The sequence below is a fragment of the Mobula hypostoma genome, chromosome 12, assembly GCF_963921235.1.
Source record: "Mobula hypostoma chromosome 12, sMobHyp1.1, whole genome shotgun sequence".
Lineage (NCBI taxonomy): Eukaryota > Metazoa > Chordata > Chondrichthyes > Myliobatiformes > Myliobatidae > Mobula > Mobula hypostoma.
Genome location: NC_086108.1, coordinates 114,611,015 through 114,636,323, shown reverse-complemented (window position 1 = coordinate 114,636,323; position 25,309 = coordinate 114,611,015). Strand labels below are relative to the sequence as shown.

Genomic DNA, 25,309 nt, shown 5'->3' with positions numbered 1-25,309 from the left:
CTTGCTCTTCATATCGTATTGCCCTGGCGTGCATATTGTAGACAGCTAGGATACAACATTCATTGTTAACCCTGACCAACAGAGAGCCTCATCTGTTTTCAGCAGATCACGGTACATAACGAATGCATTTGCCTGTCAGTGTAACGCTTTACAGCATCAGCTATCAAGGTTCAATACCCACCAATGTCTGTAAGGAGTTTGTACACTCTCCCTGTGACTGCATGGGTTTCCTCCTGCACTTAAAAGCTATACAAGTTAGGGTTATTAAGTAGTGGGCATGCTATACAGGTGCCAGAATGTCTGGCAACACTTGTGGGCTACCCAGCACATATTTGGACTGTACTGGTCGTTGATGCAATTGATGTATTTCACTTTATGTTTTGATGTACACGTAATCTTTGATCCAATTAGGATCGATATGAAGCCAGTGAAATAACGTCAGGGATTGACCCGCACATCTCCCAGTGGAGCACCTGGGACTCCCCCAACCTGAGACCTCATCGCAATACATTCAAGCTGAGGATGTACCGTCAGCCAAGGTTTCACCCTAGCACAGGTAATGGGCACTCTGTACCTCCCCTCCCTGTTACTGATGGCAATCTGCACCTTCACAGGCACACAGTCTGAAGGGAAAAGAGGCCCCACAAGACCAGGGTCTTGTACCGAAACACTGTTAGCAGGATGAACAACCAAACACCAGGTGTGAGCAGAGGACCAGGGTACAGGTTCTAGTGGGGGTAATTCTGGGCTCACTGATATATTGACCATGGAGGGTCAGTACTGAGTGAAGGAATTGTTTGTTTCAGCCAAGACATTGGAACAATCTTCTCTGCTTTTACTGTCATACCATCAGTTATGTTCCTGCCTTCCATGGTGATAGGTGGGCGTGGGTTTAATGAGATTGCAAATTAATGTGATATTAGCGTTCATTTTGAGAGGACTAGAATATAAGAGCAAGGACGTGATACTGAGGCTTTATAAAGCATTAGTCAGACCATACTTGGGAGTATTGTGAGAGGTTTTGGACCTCTTATCTAAGAAAAGACATATTGGCATTGGAGAGGGTCCAGAAGAGGTTCACAAGAATGATTCCGAGAATGAAAGGGTTAATGTATGAGGAACATACATGTGATGCTCTTGGCCTGTACCCACTGGAGTTTCGAAGAATAGGCGGTGGGTGCGGTTCTCATTGAAACTTATCAAATATTGTATGGTTTAGACAGAGTGGATGTGGACAGAATGTTTCCTATAGTGGGGGAGTCTAGGACCAGAGAGCACAGCCTCAGAATTGAGGGATATCTATTCAGAACAGAGATGAGGAAGAATAGAGAGTGGTGAATCATGGAATTCATTGTCACAGACAGCTGTGGCGGCCAAGTCATTGAGTATACAGTATTTAAAGCAGAGGTTGATATGTTCTTGGTTAGTCAGTGTGTCAGAGGGAGAAGGCAGGAGAATGGAGTTGAGAGGGATAATAAATCAGCCATGATGGAATGGCAGGACAGACTTGATTGGCTGAGTGGCTTAATTCTGCTCCTATGTCTTATGATTTAATTCTCTAAACCACGGTGCCCTCAGCCGGAGAATCACATGCAGTTCTGGTCACTGTACTACGTGAAGGATGTGATGGTGCTGGAGAGGGTGCAGACAAGTTTCACCAGAATGCTTCCTGGGGCAGAAGAGTTCAGCTCTAAGGAGAGTCTGCTCTCCCTGGAGCGGAGGGAGTTCAGAGGCACGAGTAAGATATATAAAATAATATAGGATATAATTTTGGGTAAAAAGAACTGGGTAAATTGCAGGAATCTTTTCTAGATCTATGTTAATGGTGGGAGGGGGTGGGCAGAGATATTTAGAGGGTATCTGGGAGGGCATCTTCACCCAGAGAGCGGTGAGTTCCTGGAAAACACAGCCAGAGAAAGCAGGGTTACTGACAGCAGTGAATAAATGTCATGAAGAGCACTTCAATCCATGGGCACGGAGGGCTGTGACTAAATGCTGGGAGCTGGGATCAACAGAGAAGGATTCCCTCATCTACACCTGCAGAATCTCTGGTGCATAGAATTCCCTCTGGTTGACACGGGCGAGTTAGGCCAAATGGCTTATTTCCACATCGTGCAAATCTTTGACCTACACATCAGCTGAAAGTCAGCACTCTTAGCCACGGAGTTGTGGCTTGGCTGATTGGGATCCTGTGGACAGGAAGCTGAAACCCTGACCCTCTAACTCGGTGAGGAGAGATCTTGTGTCCCATCGTGGAGACACCTGTGCACTCAGAGATAGTGCCACAGGCTCCTCTCCAGCCCTGTGAGGGGTCCGCCTGAGCCAAGTGACTGAAGGTGGTGTACTGTGTGTTACAGACTATGTTCGGCTTATGTGAGGGATGTCGGCAGCACCAGCAGCAGGGTCCAACACGCTTGGCAAGATGTGAACAGAGTTATACAATCAAACAGCACAAAAAATAAATCCTCTCAAACCATTCCTTCATTTTGATGCAGTTTTTTTTTTGAAGCCTTGGCTTCCCCCGATCACAGAGATGAATTTTATTTATTTAGAGATACAGCATGGAATAGGTCCTTCAAGTCATGCTGCTCAGCTCCCCAATCATGGAAAAATTTACAAAGACCAATTCACCTATTAACTGGTATGACTGTGGAATGTGGATGGAAACTGGAGTAGCCACAGAAAACACAAGCATTCCATGGGGGAGGACAAAGACTCCTCACAGAGGAAGCTGGAATTGAACTCTGAACTCAGTCACCCTGAACTGTAACAGTGCTAACCGCTACATCACACCTCCTTCCCACTCTGCCTTGTGTTGGCCCTGGATTGCTTTAGACAAGCCCTACACCACAGGGAGCTGGCAACAATGGGAAGGCTGGCCAAGCTGACCTCAGGCAAGTGAAATATCTAAACACAGCCATTCCATATCAGCTTATGGGTTAGTGATACTATGGAGCAGTGTTCCTTAAGGTTGTCATAGCCAGGAGAGGGGACATAAATTCCCACTACCTAGGAAATGTGGAAGTGAAGTATGCGCAGTGAAGATTACAACTGAGAAGGTGCTCAGGAAGCTTAATTGTCTGAGGGTGGATAAATCTCCTGGACCTGATGGAAAGCACACTCGGGTTCTGAAGGATGTAGCTGGAGAGATTGCGGAGGCATTAACAATGATCTTTCAAGAATTTATGGATTCTGGCATTTTACCGGATGACTGGAAAATTGCAAATGTTACTCCACTATTTAAGAAGGGTGGGAGGCAGCAGAAAGGAAACTATAGACCTGTTAGCCTGACATCAGTGGTTGGGAAGTTGTTGGAATTGATTGTTAGGGATGAGATTACGGTGTACCTGGAGGCACATGACAAGATAGGCCAAAGCCAGCATGGTTTCTTGAAAGGAAAATCCTGCCTGACTAACCTACTGCAATTTTTTTGAGGAAATTACAAGCAGGGTAGACAAAGGAGATGCAGTAGACATGGTGTACTTGGATCTTTAGAAGGCCTTTGACAAGATGCTGCACATGAGGCTGCTTAGCAAGATAAGAGCCCATGGAATTACAGGGAAGTTACTAGCGTGGGGGGAGCATCGGCAGAAAACAGAGAGTGGGAATAAAGGGATCCTATTCTGGCTGGCTGCCGGTTACCAGTGGAGTTCCACAGGGGTCGGTGTTGGGACCGCTGCTTTTTACGATGTATGTCAATGATTTGGACTATGTTATTAATGGATTTGTAGCTAAATTTGCCGATGATACAAAGATAGGTGGAGGAGCGGGTAGTGTTGAGGAAACAGGGAGCCTGCAGAGAGACTTAGTTTAGGGGAATGGGCAAAGAAGTGGCAAATGAAATAGAATGTTGGAAAGTGTATGGTCATGCACTTTGGTGGAAGAAATAAACGGGCAGACCATTATTTAGATGGGGAGAGAATTCAAAATGCAGAGATGCAAAGGGAATTGGGAGTCCTTACGCAGGATACCCTAAAGGTTAACCTCCAGGTTGAGTGGGTGGTGCAGAAGGTGAATGCAATGTTGGCATTCATTTCTAGAGGTATAGAATATATGAGTAGGGATGTGATGTTGAGGCTCTATAAGGCACTCGTGAGACCACACTTGGAATATTGTGTGCAGTTTTGGGCTCCTTATTTTAGGAAGGATATACTAACGTTGGAGAGGCTTCAAAGAAGATTCACGAGAATGATTCCAGGAATGAAAGGGTTACTGTATGAGGAATGTCTGGCAGCTCTTGGACTGTATTCCCTGGAGTTCAGGAGAATGAGGGGGGATTTCATAGAAACATTCCGAATGTTAAAAGGCCTGAACAGATTAAATATGGCAAAGTTATTTCCCATGGGGGGGGGGTCTAGGACAAGAGGGCACAACTTCAGGATTGAAGGATGTCCATTTAGAACAGAGATGTGGAGAAATTACTTTAGTCAGAGGGTGGTAAATCTGTGGAATTTGCTGCCATGAATGGCTGTGGAGGCCAAGTCATTGGGTGCATTTAAGGCAGAGATAGATAGGTTCCTGATTAGCCCAGGCATCAAAGGGTATGGGGAGAAGGCAGGGGAGTGGGGATGACTGGAAGAGTTGGATCAGCCCATGATTGAATGGCGGAGCAGACTCGATGGGATGAATGGCCTACTTCTGCTCCTATATCTTATGGTCTTAAATGTTCCCATGACATAGAGCTCTGTTAGCCTCTGCGAGCCAAGTCCAGCTCCTGGCCTTCATGTGAGGCTTAGCTACTAAGCTTGGTGGAATCATTTCTGCTGTCAGAAGAAGGGTCAAAGTCAGGTTACTGGCTCCACAATACCAATCACTTCAGGCAAATAGGGCTCATCAGCCATGATTGACAGCTCATCTAGGAGAAAGAACACTCTGATCTCAAACCTGTGCTGCATTGTGGCCAAACCCACTCATGGGGAAGACTTCAAAAGTAAACCCCCAATGAAAAATCCAGAGATGAAGTCCCTAAGACAGTCCTACACTGAGTTCAACACTGACTGGCAACTCCTGTGTTGCCACTAGTGCCAAACTGTATCAGTTTTTGCTGTTCTTTTGGATTCATATGGACTCAGTTTCACTGACTCTTCATTTCATGTTCTTGTTATTTATTTCTTATTTATTATTATTTCTCCCTTTTTTTTGCATTTGAAAAGTTTGTACATTGATTGCTTGTCCATCTTGTTGGGTGTAGTCATTCACTAACTCTATTCTATTTTATGTATTCATTCATTGAGATATAGCACAGAATAGGCCCTTCCAGCCTTCAAACAACACCACCCAGCAACCCCTCCAATTTAATCCCAGCTTAATCATGGGACAATTTACAATGCTCAACTAACCTACCAACTGGTACCTCTGGACTGTGAGAGGAAACTCAAGCATCCGGAGGAAACCCAAGTGCTCACGGGGAAAACGCAGAAACTGTTTATAAGCAGCAACAGGAATCATGATTTCAGGCAGTCAGTACCTCACCAACCCCCACATCCTGTAGTCAGTCTCTTGTGTCTCAGTTACAAACAATTCTTCTCTGTCTGTATGGGCCCCACACCCAAACTGGAGAACCACAACCAAATCAAATAACTCAGATGTCTACACTCAGTGGCCACTTTATTGCGTACATCTGTAATACTCATTAATGCAAATATCTAATCAGCAACTCAATGCACAAAAGCATGCAGACATGGTCAAAGGGTTCAGTTATTGTACAGATCAACCATAGGGAAGAAATGTGATCTAAGTGACTTGGGTGCCAGATAGGGTAGTTTGAGTATCTCAGAAACTGCTTATCTCCCGGGATTTTTACACACAGTCTCTTGACTGTAAAAAAAACACAGACACAGCCAGTGAGTGGCCGTTCTATGGGTGAAAACTCCTTCTTAATCAGAGACGTCAGAGGAGAATGGCCAGAATGGTTCGAGCTGACAGGAAGGAGACAGTAACTTAAATAGCCACATATTACAACAATGGTGTGCAGAAGAGCATCTCTGAACTCGTCGAACTTTGAAGTGGATGGGCTACAGCAGCAGAAGACCATGAACATACACTCAGTGGCATCTTGATACCGAATAAAGGAGCCACTGAGTGTATATCAAAGGCCAAAGCTGTACCATGCTATGTTCCAATAAGAGTGAATGAGTGTGTGGAGGAATAGTGTTCAATAGACAATGGAAGCGCTCAAATCAATTGACTTCCCTCCCCCAAATATGATTGGGAATATTGTGGCCCCCACCTGGTTCCCTCTCTCCACGGCAGTGACGGATCATATGTTCAAAATCATCTTGCCCCTTGCTCCAGACCCCTTCATGATCTCTTCGTGGGACATGGCTGCCTTTTCCAATGGGAATTCCGGTCCCACCACTGGCTTCAGCCAACCCACCTCCATTCCTGCAAGTATGGCAGCTGCCGTTTCCTGGAGCTCATCCTGCGGATAGAGAATCTCTTTAATCTTTTAAAAAATGAATTTAAAGCGTTGAGTGTTAATAACCTCCAAAAATTCAGAAACCATGCCTGTCTAGCACCAAAGCACCAGTGTGCCGGATTATCGGAATTAAATGTGCCCTACAACGGCTAAACACAGAATTCTAGCAGAAGAGAGGGAAGGGAGAGTTGGGGAGAGAGTTTTCTGCAGCTTGAATGTCTATAGCAGGGCTGATAGCACTAAATGAAGACTCAGTAAGTGAGAGGAACATAGGAGCTCATGTTAACTTCAAAAACATGAGAGCACAATATTTCACTGTAACTCAGTAAGAGGAGGAAAAAGACCACAGACACAAAGAGGAAATTTCAGGCTGAAAGCCAGACCCTCCATAGCTGAGTTGTTCCAAAATGTTGTGTTACTCATGAACTCCGCAATGTCCAGTTTCTATGGGTCATTTACACAAGCAAAGAATCTCTCCTCTCAGGCTTGCTGCTGTCATCCAGACTTGTAGCATAGCTATTCCTGAAAAGAATTCACCAAAGTATGGAGCGAGGAGTTCGGTCACTGCCTGTCAGGGGTTATGGAATCAGAGAATCATAGAAAAGTATGGCAAGGAAACAGGTCCTTCAGCCATCCAGTCAGTGCCGAACCATTTAAACTGCATATTCCCATTGACCTGCTGCTGGACCGAAGCCCTTCATAACCCACCCATTCATGTACCTATCCAAACTTCTCTCAAACATTGAAATCAAAAATCGCATCCACCACTTGTGCTGGCAGCATGTTCCGCACTCTCACCATCCTCTGAGTAAAGAAGTTCCACATTTCCCGTAAACATTTTACCTTTCACCCTATACATCCCAAAGACGAAGTAGTATTTCAAACGAAAAATGACATGGTGTTGTTCCTCCAACCTGAGTGTGGCTTCATCTTTACAGTAGAGGAGGCCGTGGATAGACATGTCAGAATGGGAATGAGATGTGGAATTAAAATGTGTGGCCACTGGGAGATCCTACTTTCTCTGGCGGACAGAGCGTACGTGTTCAGCAAAACAATCTCCCAGTCTGCGTCAGGTCTCGCCAATATATAGAAGGCCACATCGGGAGCACCGGATGCAGTATATCACCCCAGCCGACTCACAGGTGAAGTGTCACCTCACCTGGAAGGACCGTCACAACACCTTATATTCCGTCTGGGTAGCCTCCAACCTGATGGCATGAACATTGACTTCTCTAACTTCCGCTAATGCCCCACCTCCCCCTCGTACCCCATCCATTATTTATATACACACATTCTTTCTCTCACTCTCCTTTTTCTCCCTCTGTCCCTCTCACTATACCCCTTGCCCATCCTCTGGGTCCCCCACCACTTTTCCTTCTCCCTGGGCCTCCTGTCCCATGATCCTTTCATATCCCCTTTGCCAATCACCTGTCCAGCTCTTGGCTCCATCCCTCCCCCTCCTGTCTTCTCCGATCATTTTGGATCTCCCCCTCCCCCTCCCACTTTCAAATCTCTTACTAACTCTTCCTTCAGTTAGTCCTGACGAAGGGTCTCGGCCTGAAACATCAACGGTACCTCTTCCTAGAGATGCTGCCTGGCCTGCTGCGTTCACCAGCAACTTTCATGTGTGTTGCTTGAATTTCCAGCATCTGCAGAATTCCTCTTGTTCAATGATTTAGATGATGGAATTGATGGCTTTGCTGCAAAGTTTGTAGACAATATGAAGATAGGTGGAGGGGCAGGTCATTTTGAGGAAGGACTTCGAGGATGACAAACAGATTAGGAGAATAGGCAAAGAAATGGCAGATGGAATACAGTGTTGGGAAGTGTATGGTCATGTGCTTTGGTAGATGAATTAAATGGTTGACTATTTTATAAATGGAGAGAAAATTAAAAAAAACTGAGGTGCAAAGGGATTTGAGAGTCCTTGTGCAGGATTCCCTAAAGGTTAATTTACAGGATGAGTCTGTGGTGAGGGAGGCAAATGCAATGTTAGCATTCATTTCAAGAGGGAGAGGAAGAAGCAGATTCTGGATCAGTGGGCTGAGCACTTTAACAACGTCCTTAACTGCCCTGCCGACATCAACGACGAGGCCATTGCCCGCCTGCCCCAGGTAGAGATCAACAAGAACCTCGACACCCTCCCCACAGTAGATGAAGTCAGGAAGGCAGTGAAGCAACTCTCCTGTGGCAAAGCGCCAGGACCCGATGCAATCCCTGCTGAGGTATATAAAGCAGGAGGCCCTGTCATGATGCAAAAGCTGACTGTTCTCTTCCAATCCATGTGGAAAAAGGGACAGGTCCCACAACAGCTGAAAGATGCCAGCATAGTCCACATCTACAAGAGGAAAGGCAACCGCCAGTCTTGCGACAACCACCGAGGCATCTCCCTCTTGTCCATTGCGGGGAAGATTCTGGCCCGCGTCCTGCTCAACCGCCTTCTCCAACATCTTGAGCAAGGTCTGCTCCCAGAAAGCCAGTGCGGCTTCCGTGCTGAACGTGGGACCGCGGACATGATTTTTGCTGCGCGCCAACTCCAGGAAAAATGCCAGGAGCAACACAGCGACCTCTTCGTGACCTTTGTCGATTTAACCAAGGCTTTCGATACGGTCAGCAGAGAAGGCTTGTGGAAGATCATGGAGAAGTTTGGCTGCCCCAACAAGTTCATCACAATCGTCCGGCAGTTCCACGACGGTATGATGGTGAAAGTTCTGGATGACGGTGACGAGTCGGAGGCCTTCCCAGTGACAAATGGTGTCAAACAAGGCTGCATTCTTGCCCCGACTCCGTTCAGTATGGTATTCTCTGCCATGCTGACAGATGCCTTCCGTAACTACGAAGAAGGAATCCACGTCAGGTACAGGACTGATGGCAGGTTGTTTAACCTTAGGCGTCTGCAGGCAGTTACAAGGGTGCAAGAGACTGTCATCAGAGACTTCTTGTTTGCTGATGACTGCGCACTCAACGCCAGCACAGAGCAGGAGATGCAGCGTGAAATGGACTGCTTCTCACAAGCCTGCGACAACTTCGGTCTCACTATCAGCACCAAAAAGACCGAAGTTGTGTACCAGCCTGCCCCAGGAAAGCCATACCAGGAGCCGCGCATCACAGTGAAGGGCCAGAACCTCCAGGCAGTCGACAACTTCACCTACCTGGGCAGCATACTCTCTCGCGCAGTGAACATAGACGCTGAGGTCAACAACAGGATTGCCAAAGCCAGCGTCGCCTTTGGGAGACTCCGTGAGAACGTCTGGGAGCGGAGAGCACTCAGCCTTACCACCAAGCTGAAGGTCTACTGTGCAGTGGTCCTTACCACCCTCCTTTACGCCAGCGAGACCTGGACTGTCTACAGCAGACACGCCAAACAGCTCAACCACTTTCACCTGAGCTGTCTCCGCAGACTCCTCCACATCAGGTGGCAGGACAAAGTCCCCGACATGGAAATCCTGGAATGAGCTGGGCTCTGCAGCGTCTACACCCTCCTGCTGAAAGCCCAAGCCAGGTGGGCTGGACATGTGGTCAGAATGCCAGACAGCCGATTGCCTAAGCAGCTGCTGTACGGAGAACTGTGTCAGGGCAAGCGCTCAGTCGGGGGGCAGAAGAAACGTTACAAAGACTGCCTGAAAGCGTCCCTCAAAGGCCTGGGTGTCGACATTAACACGTGGGAGACGCTTGCCCTCGACCGTCCAGCTTGGTGCAGCAAGATCACCACAGGAGTCCGTGCAGCTGAAGTCAGGCGCATCATCGAGGCGCAACGAAAGCGTGCTGTGCGCAAGGCCCGAGCAGCATCCACTGCCACGACAGCACCCACCCACTTGTGTCCCACATGTGGGCGAGCCTTCAGGGCCCGGATTGGCCTCATCAGTCACCTCCAGACCCACACCAATCTCCCATTTGACTTTGAAGCCATGGTCATCTTCGACTATGAAGGACGGACAACAACAACATGATCATGTGCTTTGGTAGGTGAATTAAATGGCTGACTATTTTATAAATGGAGAGAAAATAAAAAAAACTGAGGTGCAAGGGGATTTGAGAGTCCTTGTACAGGATTCCCTAAAGGTTAATTTACAGGCTGAGTCTGTGGTGAGGGAGGCAAATGCAATGTTAGCATTCATTTCAAAAGGACTAGAATACAAAAGCAATGATGTAATGTTGAGACTTTATTAAGCACTGGTGAAGTCTCACTTGGAGTATTGTGAGTAGTTTGAACTCTTTATCTTAGAAAGGATGTGCTGAAACTAGTGACGGTTCAAAGGAGATTCATGAAAATGATTCCAGGATTGAATGGCTTGTCATATGAGGAGTATTTCATGGCTCTAGGCCTTTATTCGCTAGAATTCAGAAGAATGAGGGGTGACCTCATTGAAACTTATTGATGGAGTGGATGTGGAAAGTATGTTTCCTATGAGGGTAGAGTCTAAGAACAGAGGACACAGTCTCAGTATAGAGGAGTGTCCTTTTAATACATTGATGAGGAGGAGTTTCTTTAGGCAGAGAGTGGTGAATCTGTGGAATTCTTTGCCACAGGGAGCTGTGAATGCCATGACTTCATGTATATTTAAGAGAGAAGCTAATAGATTCTTGATTGGTCAGGGCATAAAGGGATATGGGGAGAAGGCCAGAGATTGGGGCTAAGTGGAAAATTGGATCAGCCATGATGAGATGGTGGAGCAGACCAGATGACCTAATTCTGCTCCTATATCTAATGGTCTTAACCCATGACCTCTAGTTGTAGTATCACCCAACCTGAGTTGAAAAATACTACTTGCATTTACCCTATCTATACCCCTCATAATTTTGTATACCTCTACCACATCTCCTCTCAATCTTCTATGTGCCAAGCAATAAAGTCCTAACCTATTCAATCTTTCCTTATAACTCAGGTCCTTCAGTCCCAGCAACACCTTTGTAAATTTTCTTACATTTTTTCCTATAGGTAGGTGACCAAAACTGCGTAACTGTCTTACCTTGGTCGCAGAGTTCAGTGCTGTGCCAATAATGCTGCTCTCCTTGGCCATGGTATCTCTGGGGTTTATTTCAATGGTGCCCCTGCAGCCTACAATCTGCAGAATAAACACATGCCAACTGCAAGGACAAAAACCTCTGACAATTTCAACAGATTCTGAGGAGACTTCAGCTGAGTGTGCGGGGTGCAGGCTCAATGGCAGCTGTATTTCACCAGGAGTTTTGGTATGTCTCCAAAGACACTTGTACTATTCCACAGATGTACTGCGGACAGCATTTAACTGATTGCATCACTGTCTGGTATGAAGGGGCCACGGCACAGAATCAAACAAGCTGCATCCAGCTCCATCGTGGGCACCAGTCTCCCCAGCATCAAGGACACCTTCAAAAGGTGATGCCTCACGAAGGAGGCATGAACCCCATCACCCAGAATATGCCGTCTCCTCATTGCTACCATCAAGGTGCTGGTACAGCAGCCTGAAGGCATACACGCAACGTTCTAGGTGCAGCTTCTTCCCCTTAGCCATCAGACTCCTGAATTTATGTTTTTTATTATTATGCATTGCAATGTACTGCTGCTGCAAAGCAACACATTCCACAACAGATGCCAGTCCAATCTGGACATAAGAAGCTTGGAGAGGAGGGGACTTCAATCAGGTCCACTGTCCAAGGATAAAAGACAGAAGCGAGTCACGGCAGTGTAATCGAGCTTTGATAAGTGACCAGTCAGCGTTATTGACTGATTAGTAAGAGAAAATTAAAGGAAGGCGGGGTAAATGCAGCAGCCTTCATCTGAGTGGACATAGTCAGAGTGGTGATCGTCGAAGCTTCAATGAAGAGAGGCTTCACTCGGAGAAAGCAAAAGAAAGAAAAGCTCCTTCTTTCATTCTCTGCTTTATATCTGTTCAGCTAGAACAGTAGGGATGCCAGACAGGATAGTGCAATGCTTCTCTTGTGGGATGTGGGAAGGCAGGGAGATCTCCAGTGTCCCTGACAACTACAACTGCGAGGTACATCCAGCTGCAGCTTCTAATGAACTGCGTTAAGGAGTGGGATCTGGAAATGGATGAACTCTGGATCATTTGGTAGGCTGAAGGGGGCTATAGGACATGTAGAGATGTAGTTACAGCCAAGGAGCAGGACACAGGAAATCTGGTGACAGTCAGAAGGGGGAATGGGGTTAAGGAGCCAGTGTACCCCTGTAGTCATCCCCCTCATCAACAGCTATTTCACTTTGGATACTGTCGAGGGTGTGGGGGGAAGACCCAACAGAGGAAAGTTGCAGTGGGCAAGTCTCCAGCACTGAACTGCCTCTGTGACCCAGAAGGTAAGGGCAGAGTGGGGAGGGGGGGGAGGGGGGGAGAAGAGGCATGTTGTGATGGTAGGGGATTCATCAGTTAGGGGAGCGGACAGGAGGCTTTGAGGGTGAGAACAAGATTCCCGGATGGTATGTTGTCTCCCGGCTGCCAGGGTCCGGGATAGCTGGGATAGCTGGGATAGAGTCCTCAGCATTCTTAATTGAGAGGGTCAATATCCAGAAATAGTGGTCCACTTAGGTACCCATGACACGGGTAGGACGAGTGATTAAGTTCTGCATAGTGAGTTCAGGGAGTTTGGTGCTCAGTTAAAGGGCAGGACCTCCAGGGTTGTGATCTCAGGATTGCTACCCATGCTATGTGCCAGTGAGGCCAGAACCAGGAAGATTATACAGTTGCATACATGGCTCAGGAGTTGGCGTACAAAGGAGGGCATAAGATTTTTGGATCATTGGGCTCTTTACCTGTACAGAAAGGATAGTTTGCACTTGAACTGGAGGGGATCTAACATCCTAGCGGGAAGGTTTGTTAATGCTGGACAATGGGGTTTAAACTCGAGTTGCAGGGGGATGGGAACCAGAATGCCAGAACAGATCGTGGAGAGGTTGTGGAGGCAGATGTTGGTCAGACCTCAGACAAAGTCAGGAATCAAAAGGTTGAGCATGGTACAACTAGTGTCCTGAGCTGCCTGTATCTCAATGCAACAGGTATCGTAGGGAAGGTGATAATAGTGCTGAGGATGAGGTAGCTGGTTTACAAACAGGGGCAATGTGTAGTGAGGAGAGGCTGCTGACAGGGCAAAATTGTAGTCAACAGGATTAGTTGCAACGTAAAAGGTGGACTAAATCATAAAGGGTGAATACAGGACTGAAGGTGTTGTATTTGGACTAGAACAGTATATGGAATAAGGTAGATGAACTTGCAGCACTGTTACAGATTGGTAAGTATGATGTTGCGGGCATCACTGAATCATGGATGAAAGAAGATTGCAGTTGGGAACTTAATGTCCAAGGAAGACAGAGGGTTGGCGATGCTCTGTTGTTTAAAAAAAAACATCAAATCAAATCATTAGAATGAGATGACATAGGGTCGGAAGGTGTTGAATCATCGTGGACAGAGCTAAGGAACTGCAAGGTTAAAAAGACCCTGATGGGAGTTGGATACAGACCCCCAATCAGTAGTAAGGATATAGCTTACAAATTGCAACTGGAGATAGAAAATGCAGCCAAAAGGGTAATGTTACAATAGTCGTGGGAATTTCAATATGCAGGTAGATTGGGAAAATCAGGTTGGTGCTGGATTCCAGGTGGGGGAATTTCTAGAGTGCCTACGAGATGGCTTTTTGGAGCAGCTCATGAGTAAACCCACAGCTATTCTGGATTGAGTGTTGTGCAATGAAGTAGAATTGATTAGAGAGTTTAAAATAAAAGAACCCTGAGGGGTAAGTGATCATAATGTGATCAAATTCACTCTGAAATTTGAGAAAAGAGTTGACCAGAATTGATTTGGCCAGGGATGACAGCAGAGCAGCAATGGCTGGAATTTCTGGAAGCAATTTGGAAGGCAGGGAATATATATAAATCCCAAAGAGGAAATAGCCTTCTAAAGGAAAGATGACACAACCATGGCTAACAAGAGAAGTCAAAGCCACCATAAAAGCCAAAGAGAGGGCATATAAATCAAAAATTAGCATGAAGTTAAGAGGATTGGGAAGCCTGTAAAAATTAACAGAAGGCAACTAAAAAGCCATTAAGAAGGTAAAGATGGAATATCAAAGTAAGCTAGCCAATATTAATGAAGATATCAAAAGTTTCTTCAGATACATAAAGGATAAAAGAGAGGTAAGAGTGGATATCGGACCACTGGAAAACAATGCTGGAGAGATAGTAATGGGGGACAACAAAATGGCAGACAAACTGAATAATTATTTTGCATCAGTCTTCATAGTGGAAGACACTAGCAGTATGATGGAAGTTCCAGGTGTCAGGGGTCATGGAGTGTGTGAAGTTACCATAACTAGAGAGAAGGTTCTTGGGAAACTGAAAGGTCTGAAGGTAGATAAGTCACTTGAACCAGATGGTGTACATCCCAGGACTCTGAAAGAGGTGGCTGAAGAGATCCTGGAGGCATTAGTAATGATCTTTCAAGAATCACTAGATTCTGCAATGGTTCAGGAAGACTGGAAAATTACAAATGTTATTCCTCTCCTCAGGTAGGGAGAGAGGTTGAAGGAAGGAAACTATAGGTCATTTAGCCTGACCTCAGTGATCGTGAAGATGTTGGAGTCGATTGTTAAGGATAAGGTTTCATGATACTTGGAGGTGCATGATAAATAGGCCGTAGTCAACATGGTTTCCTCAAGGGAAAATCTTGCCTGACAAATCTGTTGGAATTCTTTGAAGAAATAACAAGCAGGGTAGACAAAGGAGATTGGTGGATGTGCGCTTGGATTTTCAGAAGGCCTTTGACAAATTACCACATGAGCCTGTTTAACAAGCTACGAGCCCATGGTATCACAGGAAAGATTCTAGCATGGATAAAACAGTGACTGATTGGCAGGAGGCAAAGAGTGGGAATAAAGGAAGCCGTTTCTGGTTGGCTGCCGCTGACCAGTATTATTTCACACGTCTGTGTTGGGACCAATTCTTTTTATGCTTTATTTCAATTATTTAGATGATAGAAATTAAGGTTTTGTTGCAAAATTTGCAGATGATATGAAGATAGATGGAGGTGCAGGTCATTTTGAGGAAGTAGAGAGACTACAGGATTTAGACAGATCAGGCGATTTGGGTGAAGAAATGGCAGATGGCACAACAGTGTTGGGAAATGTATGGTCATGCACTTTGGTAGAAGAAATAAATGGGTTGTCTATTTTTTAAATGGAGAGAAAATACAAAAAGCTGAGGTGCAAAGGGACTTGGGAGTCCTTATGCAGGATTCCCTAAAGGTTAATTTGCAGGTTGAACCTGTGGTAAGGAAGGCAGATGCAATTTTAGCATTCATTCCAAGAGGACTAGGATATAAAAACAAGGACGTAACGTTGAGACTTTCTAAAACACTAGGGAGGCCTGACTTGGAGTATTGCAAGCAATATTGGCCCCTTTATCTTAGAAAGGATGCGCTGAAACAGGAGAGGGTTCAAAGGAGGTTAACAAAAGTGATTCCAGGATTGAATGGCTTGTCATATGAAGAGCGTTTGATGGCTCTGGATCTATATTCGTTGGAATTCAGAAGAGTGAGGGGTGACCTCATTGAATCCTATTGAATGGTGAAAGGCCTTGATTGGTCAGGCATGAAGGCCTGGATGGGGAGAGGATGTTTCCTATGTGGGGTGGGGGAAGAGTCTAAGAACAGAGGACACAGCCTCAGAATAGAGGGGAACACACACAAAATGCTGGAGGAATTCAGCAGGCCAGGCAGCATCTATTGGCAAAAAGTACAGTCGATGTTTTGACTGTACCTGGTCTGTTGAGTTCCTCCAGCATTTTGTGTGTGTTGTTTGGATTTCCAGCATCTGCAGATTTTCTCTTGTTTGTGATCAGAATAGAAGGGTGTCCTTTTAGTATGGAGATAAGGAGGAATCTCTTTAGCCAGAGACTGATGAAGCTGTGAAATTCTTTGCCACAGGCAGTTGTGGAAACCAGGTCTTTATGAATATTTAAGACAGAGTTTGCTCGATTCTTGATTGGTCAGGGCATGAAGGGCTATAGGGCAGGAGATGGGAGTGACAGGAAAATTGGATTAGCAATGATGAAATGGTGGAGCAGATTCGATGGGTCAAATGACCACATTCTACCACTGTACCTTATGGTCTTACATGAAACCTGAATCCGATTCACTGGGGACTTTCTGGGTTTACAAACTAAACAGACTGCAGCGTGTGGTCTTTGCTAAAATATTAAAAGTGACACAAATTGGGTTGTTAACAGATTAAGGCAGAGGGATTTACTTATACTTCCAGAACTGGAGGGTTTTTGAAAGAGGCTGTCCCAGAGGTAGTGGGTTCATTGGTCATTCTGTAAATCGGGAATCTTTCCTATAGAATGGAAGGTAACAAAATGTGAATTAGTTACTTTTAATTTTTATTTTATTTAGAGACACGGTGTGGAACTGGCCCTTCTGGCCCAATGTGCCGCACCATCCAGAACTCACCTGTTTAGCCACACCTCCCAGCAACCTACCAACTTAATCCTGGCCTAATCAAGGGATAATTTACAATGATCAATTAACCTACTAACCAAAGCATCTATGGATTGTGGGAGCAAACCAAGGTACTCAGAGGAAGTATGCATTCCACAGGGGGAATGTACAAACTTCTTAGAGGACGCTGAGATTGTACTCTGACACCCCAAGCTTAATAGCGTCACATAACCACTACATTATTGTGGCGCCCATAATGTGGGGAAACAGTTAATACAATTAAACAAGGCCCTGGCAAGATTGTACCTGCATATAATGTACAGCCTGGTCTCCAAAGTTGGATTTTGGATTTGATGTTGGGGAGGGGGTGGGTTTGATATCTAAGGAGGGATTTGGGGTTTGATGTTCCTGCTTTGGCGGGGGGGGGGGGTTGATGCTGTTGTTGCTGCTGCATGATTTTTTTTTCATGTGGGAGGTGTTTGATGATCATGTTGCCGTACTTTCTTGCTGCAGTGTTAGTTTTGTGTGTGTGTGTGTGTGTGTGTGTGTGTGTGTGTGTGTGTGTGTGGAGGAGGTGGGGTTGGGGTTGCTCTTGCCTTTTTTGCGGTTTGTTTTTGTTTGTGTGTTGGGGAGGGTTGATGCTTATCTTTGAATGACTTCTATGGTTTTCCTTGTTTTGTGGCTATAAAAGATGAATCTCAGAAGAATACTGCATATGTACTTTGATTATAAATGAACCTTCGAATCTTCCGGGAAGAAGACAGCCCGGTCAGACACAGCAGCCTCTTGGGAGCTGACCAAAGGTTTTCTTTGTAAAGTGTGATCGTCAGATGCTGCTGAGCTCCAAGACCTTCAGGTGCTGCGGGTCTACCCCATCAGTAAGCTGTTCCTTGATCGGTGGAGCCGGCCTGGGTGCAGATTGTGTTGCTGTCTGCTACTCAAAGGTATCAAAGTTGTGCACAAAGGTAGTGTGCAGTGAAACTGAGGGTGATTATCTTGGATTTTTCTCTTGTGATCATAAGGCCCTGTTGGACATTGATAATGCAAGATGCTGCGGCCTGTTTCCTTTGTTTCGTGATGCAACAGGCAGCGTGGAAGCTGCGTGGCCTCGGTTATAGCAAAGACTAGGCCTCAAGTCACGGGCGTGCCTGCTGCTGCAGCTCAGGAGAGGAGATGCCAAAGGTGGTGTAGCATGGCATCCGTGCTCTGTTGGGGCTGCCTCTCCTGTCAGTGCTACCCTCCAGTGTTTGATCAGTGGAATGACAGTCTGGATTCGGGAACAGTACCATCAATTTGCTGGACATGTCCATCAGGGTCTTGGACTATATATGTGTTTTTTTGCGTGAATGGAGTAAATCTTCACTACATTGGGTTTGCCTTGTGCGGGACCGTCGAGGAGACAAAGCATGTAGTGCTGCATATGCAGGGCCCTTAGCGTTGTCAATGATCCCTCTCATCCATCCAACAATCTCTTTGAATCCCTACCATCAGGTAGGTACTGTAGCATTAGTACAAGGACTGTTAGGATGGGAAACAGCTTCTTCCCCCAGGCCGTACTGAATTCCCTGCCACCACCCAGGTCTCATCACACATGAAGCACCAGTAGTGTTACACTGTTTACTTTTAACTTTGGTCATAAGTGCACCTATTATTTGTGGAGATATTACTTTATGTGTTGTATGCAAGTTGTATGCATTGCGTTGTGCACCTTGGTCCAGAGCAACATTGTTTCATTTGGTGAAATGCATATACCATTGAATGACAATTATCTGGACTAAACTTTAAAGTTTATCAGGATGAGAGATGATCATATTGAAATTTACAAAACTCTTCCAGAGTTAGATGAGGTGGGAGTTGCCTGTGACTATGGAGTTTAGAACTAGCTCACTGCCTCACCAGAGTAGCACATCAGTCAGCAGAACACTATTACAGCTTGGGCCATCGGAGTTCAGAGTTCAATTCTGATGTCCTCTGTGAGGAAGTTTACACATTTCTGCTCATAACTGCGTGGGTTTCCTCCGGGTGTTCCGGTTTCCTCACGTAGTCCAAAGACATACCGGTTTACAGGTTAATTGGTCATTGTGAATTGTCCTGTGATTAGGCTAGGGTTATGTCAGTGAGTTGCTGGCGGTGCAGCTAGAAGGGCTGAAAGAGTGTGTTCCGTACTGTATCTCTAAGTAAATAAAATGAATAGAAATTCCTTTACTAAGGTTGGGGATGAGGTGGGAATTCTGTGTCTCTGATGGCTGTGGAAGTTCAGACAGAGTTCACGCAGAGATTGTTGAGTTAGGGAAGTGGTGCTGAGGTAAGCAGTGGACCTGAAGGTCCGAGTGGTCAACTGGCTTCCAGAGGCAGCTTGCTGAGGCTGACGTCAGGAAGCTCTCCCCACCGAGGGTGGGGTGGGGCCTCTGTCTCCAACAGCACAGAGTCTTCCAAATCAACCAGCTGAGATGATGTATCTTTGGTGGATGATGGTGTGCAGTGTGGTCAGAGAGCTGCTGGGATACGAGGGGCTGAATCACCCCCTACGATTTAACGCGCAGCGCCGGTAGCAGATACACTCACTATCACTCGCCCGCCATTTGACAGAAGCTGTAGGTCACTGTTCAGGTTCACGTTGGACAACATCTCGATGATCACGTTCACTCCACGATCTCCTGTATCATGCTGGCAGGAAGTGCACACAACTGATTAGCTACACAGTAATACCAGGGAACACTTACCAAGCTGCACGCAGAGAGTGGCGAAGGCCTGTTACTAGTGTAGGAAGGTGGGGAGGCCAAGTTAAGGCATTAAGTTCCAGTAAGATGGTGGTGCACTTGTTTGCAATGACCTCATTGGGTCCAAAAAAAATGGTACATATCATTGTCTCAAATGCTCTTGTGATTGCAAGACCCTGTTGGACATTAGTGACATAAAATATTGCAAATACTGCAACTCTAGTTTATTGGTTCATAGGCAATAACAATGGGTTCAGTTGTAACACGAACCAGACCGTCATGCTGTGAATTCGCCTGGCACAGCCACCCAGGGGAGCAGGCATAGAGGTGGTGTGGGAGAGAACAGAGGTGTAGCGGGTGCCCTACAATCCAGGCTGGATTGGGGCTGGTCCCTGCAGGCCGGCTCTCCCATCGGGACGCCTCTCTAGTGTTTGCTTCCTGAAAGACAAGCTAGGTTGCATTCATCTGTGGCTGACACTGCTCAAGATGAGGAACTGTTGTGTGTTTGTTTCTGCATGAACATGGCTGTAGGACAGGGGTTCCCAACCTTTGTTCTGCCATGGACCTGTACCATGAAGAAAGGGGGCCTGTGGACCCCAGGTTGGGAACTGCTGCTCTAGGACAACATCCATGCACCATCAATCTACAGGCCATACCACCTGAGCACTTGTATCTGTTATCTACTGTGTGTGTAAGTATGCATTGTGTTTTGCACCTTGGCCCCAAAAGAACACTGTTTTGTTTAGCTGTATACATGTGATATCGGAGGAACTCAGCGATCAGGCAGCATCCATGGAAATGAATAAACAGTCGATGTTTCAGGCTGAGACCTTCCTCAGAACTAGAAAGGAAGGGGGAAGATGCCAGAATAAAAACATGGGGAGAGGGGTCAGGAATCTGATAGGAGAGGAGAGTTGACCATAAGAGAAAGGGAAGAAGGAGGGGACCCAGGAAGAGGTGATAGGGAGGTGAGAAGAGGTAAGAGGCCAGAGTGGGGGATAGAAGAAGAGGGGAGGGGGAGAGAATTTTTTTTTCTTTTCTGGAGAAATTGATATTCATGCCATCAGGTTGGAGGCTACCCAAATGGAATACAAGGTATTGCTCCTTCACCCTGAGGGTGGCCTCATCGTGGCACAAGAGAAGGCCATGGGCGAACATGTCAGAATGAGAATTGAATTAAAGTGTTGGGCCACCTGGAAGTTCTGCTTTTGACGGATCGAGCAGAGGTGCTCAACAAAGCAGTACCCGAATTTACAACGAGTCTCACCAATGTAGAAGAGGCTGCATCGCGAGCACCAGACACAATAGACGATCCCAGTAGATTCACAGGTGAAGCATTTCCTCACCTGGGAGGACTTTTAGGTCCTGAATGGAGGTGAGGGTAAAGAAAATGGGCAGGTGTAGCACTTTGGTCATTTGCAGGGAGAGGTGCCAGGAGGGCCAAATGGACAAGTTTTGGGCCAAGACCTTCCTGACGAAGGGACTCGGCCCAAAACATTGACTGTTTATTCCCCTCATTTGATGCTGCCTGACTTACGGAGATCCACCAGCATTTTGTGCGTGCTGTTCAAGGTTTTCAGCACCTGCAGAAACTCCAGTGCCTCTGATAATCTGGCACCTGGGGACTTGGAGGTGCAAATCCTTCAGGTGTTATACTATTGACACATCCCCTATTATTATTTCACTTTTTGTAGGAACTTCGTAGGTTCCCCACCCTGGTTTTTCCAGACCCTGACCCCAAACATGTATCCAGTCTACACTCTTGGACCCTGGCTCCGTGACAACCTCCCACATTCCTGACCCTGGTCACAGCCCGCACTATACAACAGACCCCAGCTCAAGGGCCAGCGCAGAATAAGCAGGCTGGCAAACCATCAGGATTCCTGACCCCTGACGTCTCCAATCTATAGGAAACAATCTGCATTTCTATCACATGTTTTACAGTCTCTCAACGTCTCAAGCATGGTGGAGCTAATTGAACAAGCTCATTGCTACACAGATTTAATTAATAAACAATACGATTGCAAAGATTACTGGGAGGCAGTGGATCAACTCCAGAGACCTGGGTTTGACCCCGACCTCCATCACTTTCTGTGTGAACTTGGCACATTCTCCCTGTGACCACACGGGTTTACGCAGGGTACTCCAGTTCCCTCCCACATCCCAATGATGTGTGGATCAGCCTCTGTAAATAGTCCCCACTGTGTGTGAGGGATGGATTCTGTGGGGAGTTGATGGGAATGAAATGGGATCAGTATAGGACTGGTGTGAATGGGTGGCTAGTGGTCAGCTCAGGCTCGATGGGCTGAAGAGTCTGTTTCTGTGTTGTCTTTGAACAAACAGTTATGGAGGTAGAACACTTTGGAAAGAACTTCAGCGATCAAAGACAGTCAGGGATACTGTTTGTTTTGTCTGACAAAAAGCCTCCCTCATTGTGAAGCTTCCACAGTAACCCCACCCTCTGCACCCTTCGTTAATTAGACGAGTGTCCGAGGTGAAATTTGAACCTAGGAAACTTGTGACGCAGGTTACTGAGTAAATGAATGACTTACACCAGAGCTAACATTATTGAGAGGGAGCAAGGGTCGTGAAGCTCAGAACCTGACACTGTCTGTGCGGTCACCAGGACCAGTGCCAATCCTGCTGACCAGCTCTCCTCGGTACATGACTCCAGAGAGGATAGAGGGGACAGAGTGATCTCTGAGGGGGAACAGAGGGTCGGTGTGGAACTGGGCTGGCTGGGTATGGAAGGTGGTTTCGCAAACAGAGCAGACAGAAACTAGAAACCAGACACTGTTAGCAGGCAAACAAGAATCCCAATATACAAGATCACCCTCTCAGTGGGTTCTAGTGAAAAATTAACTTCGTCCTCTCTGCTCTGGACCCGATGAGTAACCCCAGCCACTACAGTAGCTTGTTTTTGAATATGATCAATTCCATTGGAGACTAAATTACACAGCATGAGAAAACAGCCCCTTCGGCCCATCCAGTCGATGCCGACCATCCATGCAACCCATTGACACCGACTGGCTGGTGTGTTCAAGGACATCTTCAATCCCTCACTGCTGCATTCAGAGGTTCCTACCTACCTCAAAAGGCAATCATACCAGTGCCCAGAAAGAGCAGGGTGAGTTGCCTCAATGACTATTGCCCAGTTTCACTCACATTAACTGTGATGAAGTGTTTTGAGAGGTTGGTCATGACCAGAATTGACTCCTGCCTCAGCAAGGAGCTGGACCCACTGCAGTTTGCCTATCACCACAATAAGTCCACAACGGATGCAATCTCACTGACCTCGGCCTTGGATCACCTGGACAACAGTGATACTTACTTCAAGCTGCTGTTTATTGATCACAGATCAGCATCCAACACCATCATACCCTCAGTTCTAACCAATAAGCTCCAAAACCTGGGACTTGGTACATCCCTTTGCAAATGGATCCTCGACTTTCTCATCAGGAGATCACAGTCTGTGCGGATTGGGTAACATCTTCTACTCGCTGACAATCAACACCAGCGCACCTCAGCACAGTTCAAACACCATCTGTGGAATTCTCTGCCCAATGAAGCAGTGGAGGCTACCTCAGTGAATATATTTAAGAGGAGGTTGGACAGATTTCTGCATAGTAGGGCAATTAAGGGTTATGGCAGACATCCCACCCTGCAAAAACTCATTTCAGGGAGGTAAGCACCCCCACCCCTGGCAACACCATATCCCCAACCCCCCACGGTCGACCTCCAAGGGTGTATGTAATACTTTGTTTAGTGATTTTGTCTAATCTGTAAACTAAGTTGGGTATATGCAGAAAATGTGACATTAAAATATGTACTTATATTATCATGTTTATTCTATTACAACTTTAAGCAAGTCTACAGGGAGTTTGGCCTCATCACGTAGGATATCAATAGTGTAGCTCCTTAGCAGCCAGCCAGCTAGTTTAAATAACGTTAGCTATGCTAATGAACGAATGACACCTGTTAAACTCACCTCAACATGTCTTTTACATTTTAACCCACCATGGGCAATAGAAAAGTCACTGTTGCAAACAGTGCAGCGAGCAACACGGTCATTATCTTTGAGGTCGACTGTAAAGCCTGCCCACAGAAAAAACTGATAGGTCTATTTAGCAGGGGTCTGCAATCGTTTTTGCACCACAGACCGGTTTAATATTGACAATATTCTTGCGGATCGGCCGACCGGGGGCGGGGGTGTTGATCACAACCGAAATATAGGTGATAAGTCAATCGCATCATAACATTTTAAGTAACGTTTGGATATTAAACACACAGCGCATATTTTCCCCATATGAACATATAAAATTAGTGCAACGCACCAATATCGCTGAATCAGTGGGAGCCCTGGGCTTGTTTCCCTGCAACGAGACGGTCCCATCGAGAGGTGATGGGAGACAGCGATACTCGAAGGGAGCTCCTGATGTCCAGTCTATTCCGCAATTTAGTTTTCGTTGCATTCATTGCAGAGATATGTTAGAAATGGAACCAACGTTTTCAGTGCTTTCGTAGCTATCTCAGGATATTCAGCCTTGTCTTTGATCCAGAATGCCGGCAGAGATGTTATGTCAAACATACTTTTCAGTCCGCCGTCATTTGCAAGCTCGAGGAGTTGATCTCCTTCCCACGCTGACGTGGATGATTCACCGGGGACATTCACAAATGGGTCACGGACCCATTCCTTTGCACGTCTTGGGTCACTGATGACCTCGCGTGCGTTCAAGTTCAACAGTGCGTGACAGGGAATGAGGAAAGGTGCAGCTGACTCATATCACCAAATCATATCGTTTCCTCGCGGCCCAGTGGTTGGGGACCACTTTTAGCACAAAGAGAGACCAATCAGGATTCTCGCTCTCCCTCTCAAAAAAAAATCTATTTCCAGGATATTGTATATAATTTCCAGGCGTCAGGGCTTCTATTAGATCAATATCTATACAACTATATAAAATTAATAAAATTATGATGGGTATAGATAGAGTGAATGCAAGCAGGCTTTTTCCACTGAGGCAAGGGGAGAAAAAAATCAGAGGACATGGGTTAAGGGTGAGGGGGGAAAAGTTTAAAGGGAACATTAGTGGGGGCTTCTTCACACAGAGAGTGGTGGGAGTATGGAATGAGCTGCCAGACGAGGTGGTAAATGCGGGTTCTTTTTTAACATTTAAGAATAAATTGGACAGATACATGGATGGGAGGTGTATGGGATATGGTCCGTGTGCAGGTCAGTGGGACTAGGCAGAAAATGGTTCGGCACGGCCAAGAAGGGCCAAAAGGCCTGTTTCTGTGCTGTAGTTTCTATGGTTTCTATGGTTTATCCGTTTCTGTATAAAATGGCACTTTTTGTTCAAACTTCAGAGCAGTATGGTGACAGGAGCCAGGCTGCTCTTGTGCACAAGTAAATGAAGTGTGATTGTGGAATGAGTGGGAGTTTGCAGTGTCCAATTAGTTAGTGATGACAGTACCTTGATCTGGTCAGTGTAGCCCATCTCTCTGTGGTTGAAAGCTTTGTGCGCTCCATTCTTTTCGACTAGGCGCATCCCTTCCGGCGTGCCAGCCGTGCCGAGCACCCTCAGGCCATGAGCTCGGGCTATCTGGCAGGCTGCTATCCCTACCTGAAAGGCAATGAAATCATTTACCTCGGAATGAAAAGGAGCTTCCCAACACTTCAGCTGCTCCAGGCTGAATACGACCCTCTTGCTAACCTCACCGCTGCAAAACCCCTAATTCAATGATTCCAA

The 25,309-nt window shown here is 46.3% G+C and overlaps 2 protein-coding genes across 5 annotated transcripts in view; one reads left to right on the top strand and one right to left on the bottom strand.

Annotated features, from left to right (window-relative positions):
- LOC134355077 (leucine-rich repeat and IQ domain-containing protein 3-like) overlaps positions 1 to 5,383 on the top strand; it is a 58,031-nt gene extending 52,648 nt beyond the window's left edge. The window contains exons 7-8 of the mRNA XM_063064815.1: positions 412 to 556; positions 2,358 to 5,383. Coding sequence (XP_062920885.1) covers positions 412 to 556; positions 2,358 to 2,377 — 165 coding nt within the window. The 3' untranslated portion in view covers positions 2,378 to 5,383. The remainder of the gene's footprint in view (positions 1 to 411; positions 557 to 2,357) is intronic.
- cryz (crystallin, zeta (quinone reductase)) overlaps positions 1 to 25,309 on the bottom strand; it is a 50,455-nt gene that overhangs the window by 3,469 nt on the left and 21,677 nt on the right. For 2 of the 4 annotated variants that reach the window (XM_063064818.1, XM_063064816.1), the window contains 4 exons: positions 25,034 to 25,183; positions 19,408 to 19,509; positions 11,389 to 11,484; positions 5,588 to 6,421 (listed from right to left, as the gene is read on the bottom strand). In XM_063064818.1, coding sequence (XP_062920888.1) covers positions 6,260 to 6,421; positions 11,389 to 11,484; positions 19,408 to 19,509; positions 25,034 to 25,183 — 510 coding nt within the window. In that variant the 3' untranslated portion in view covers positions 5,588 to 6,259. Of the gene's footprint in view, positions 1 to 5,587; positions 6,422 to 11,388; positions 11,485 to 19,407; positions 19,510 to 25,033; positions 25,184 to 25,309 lie in introns of those variants that run through there. The other 2 variants (XM_063064817.1, XM_063064819.1) reach the window with 2 other exon arrangements.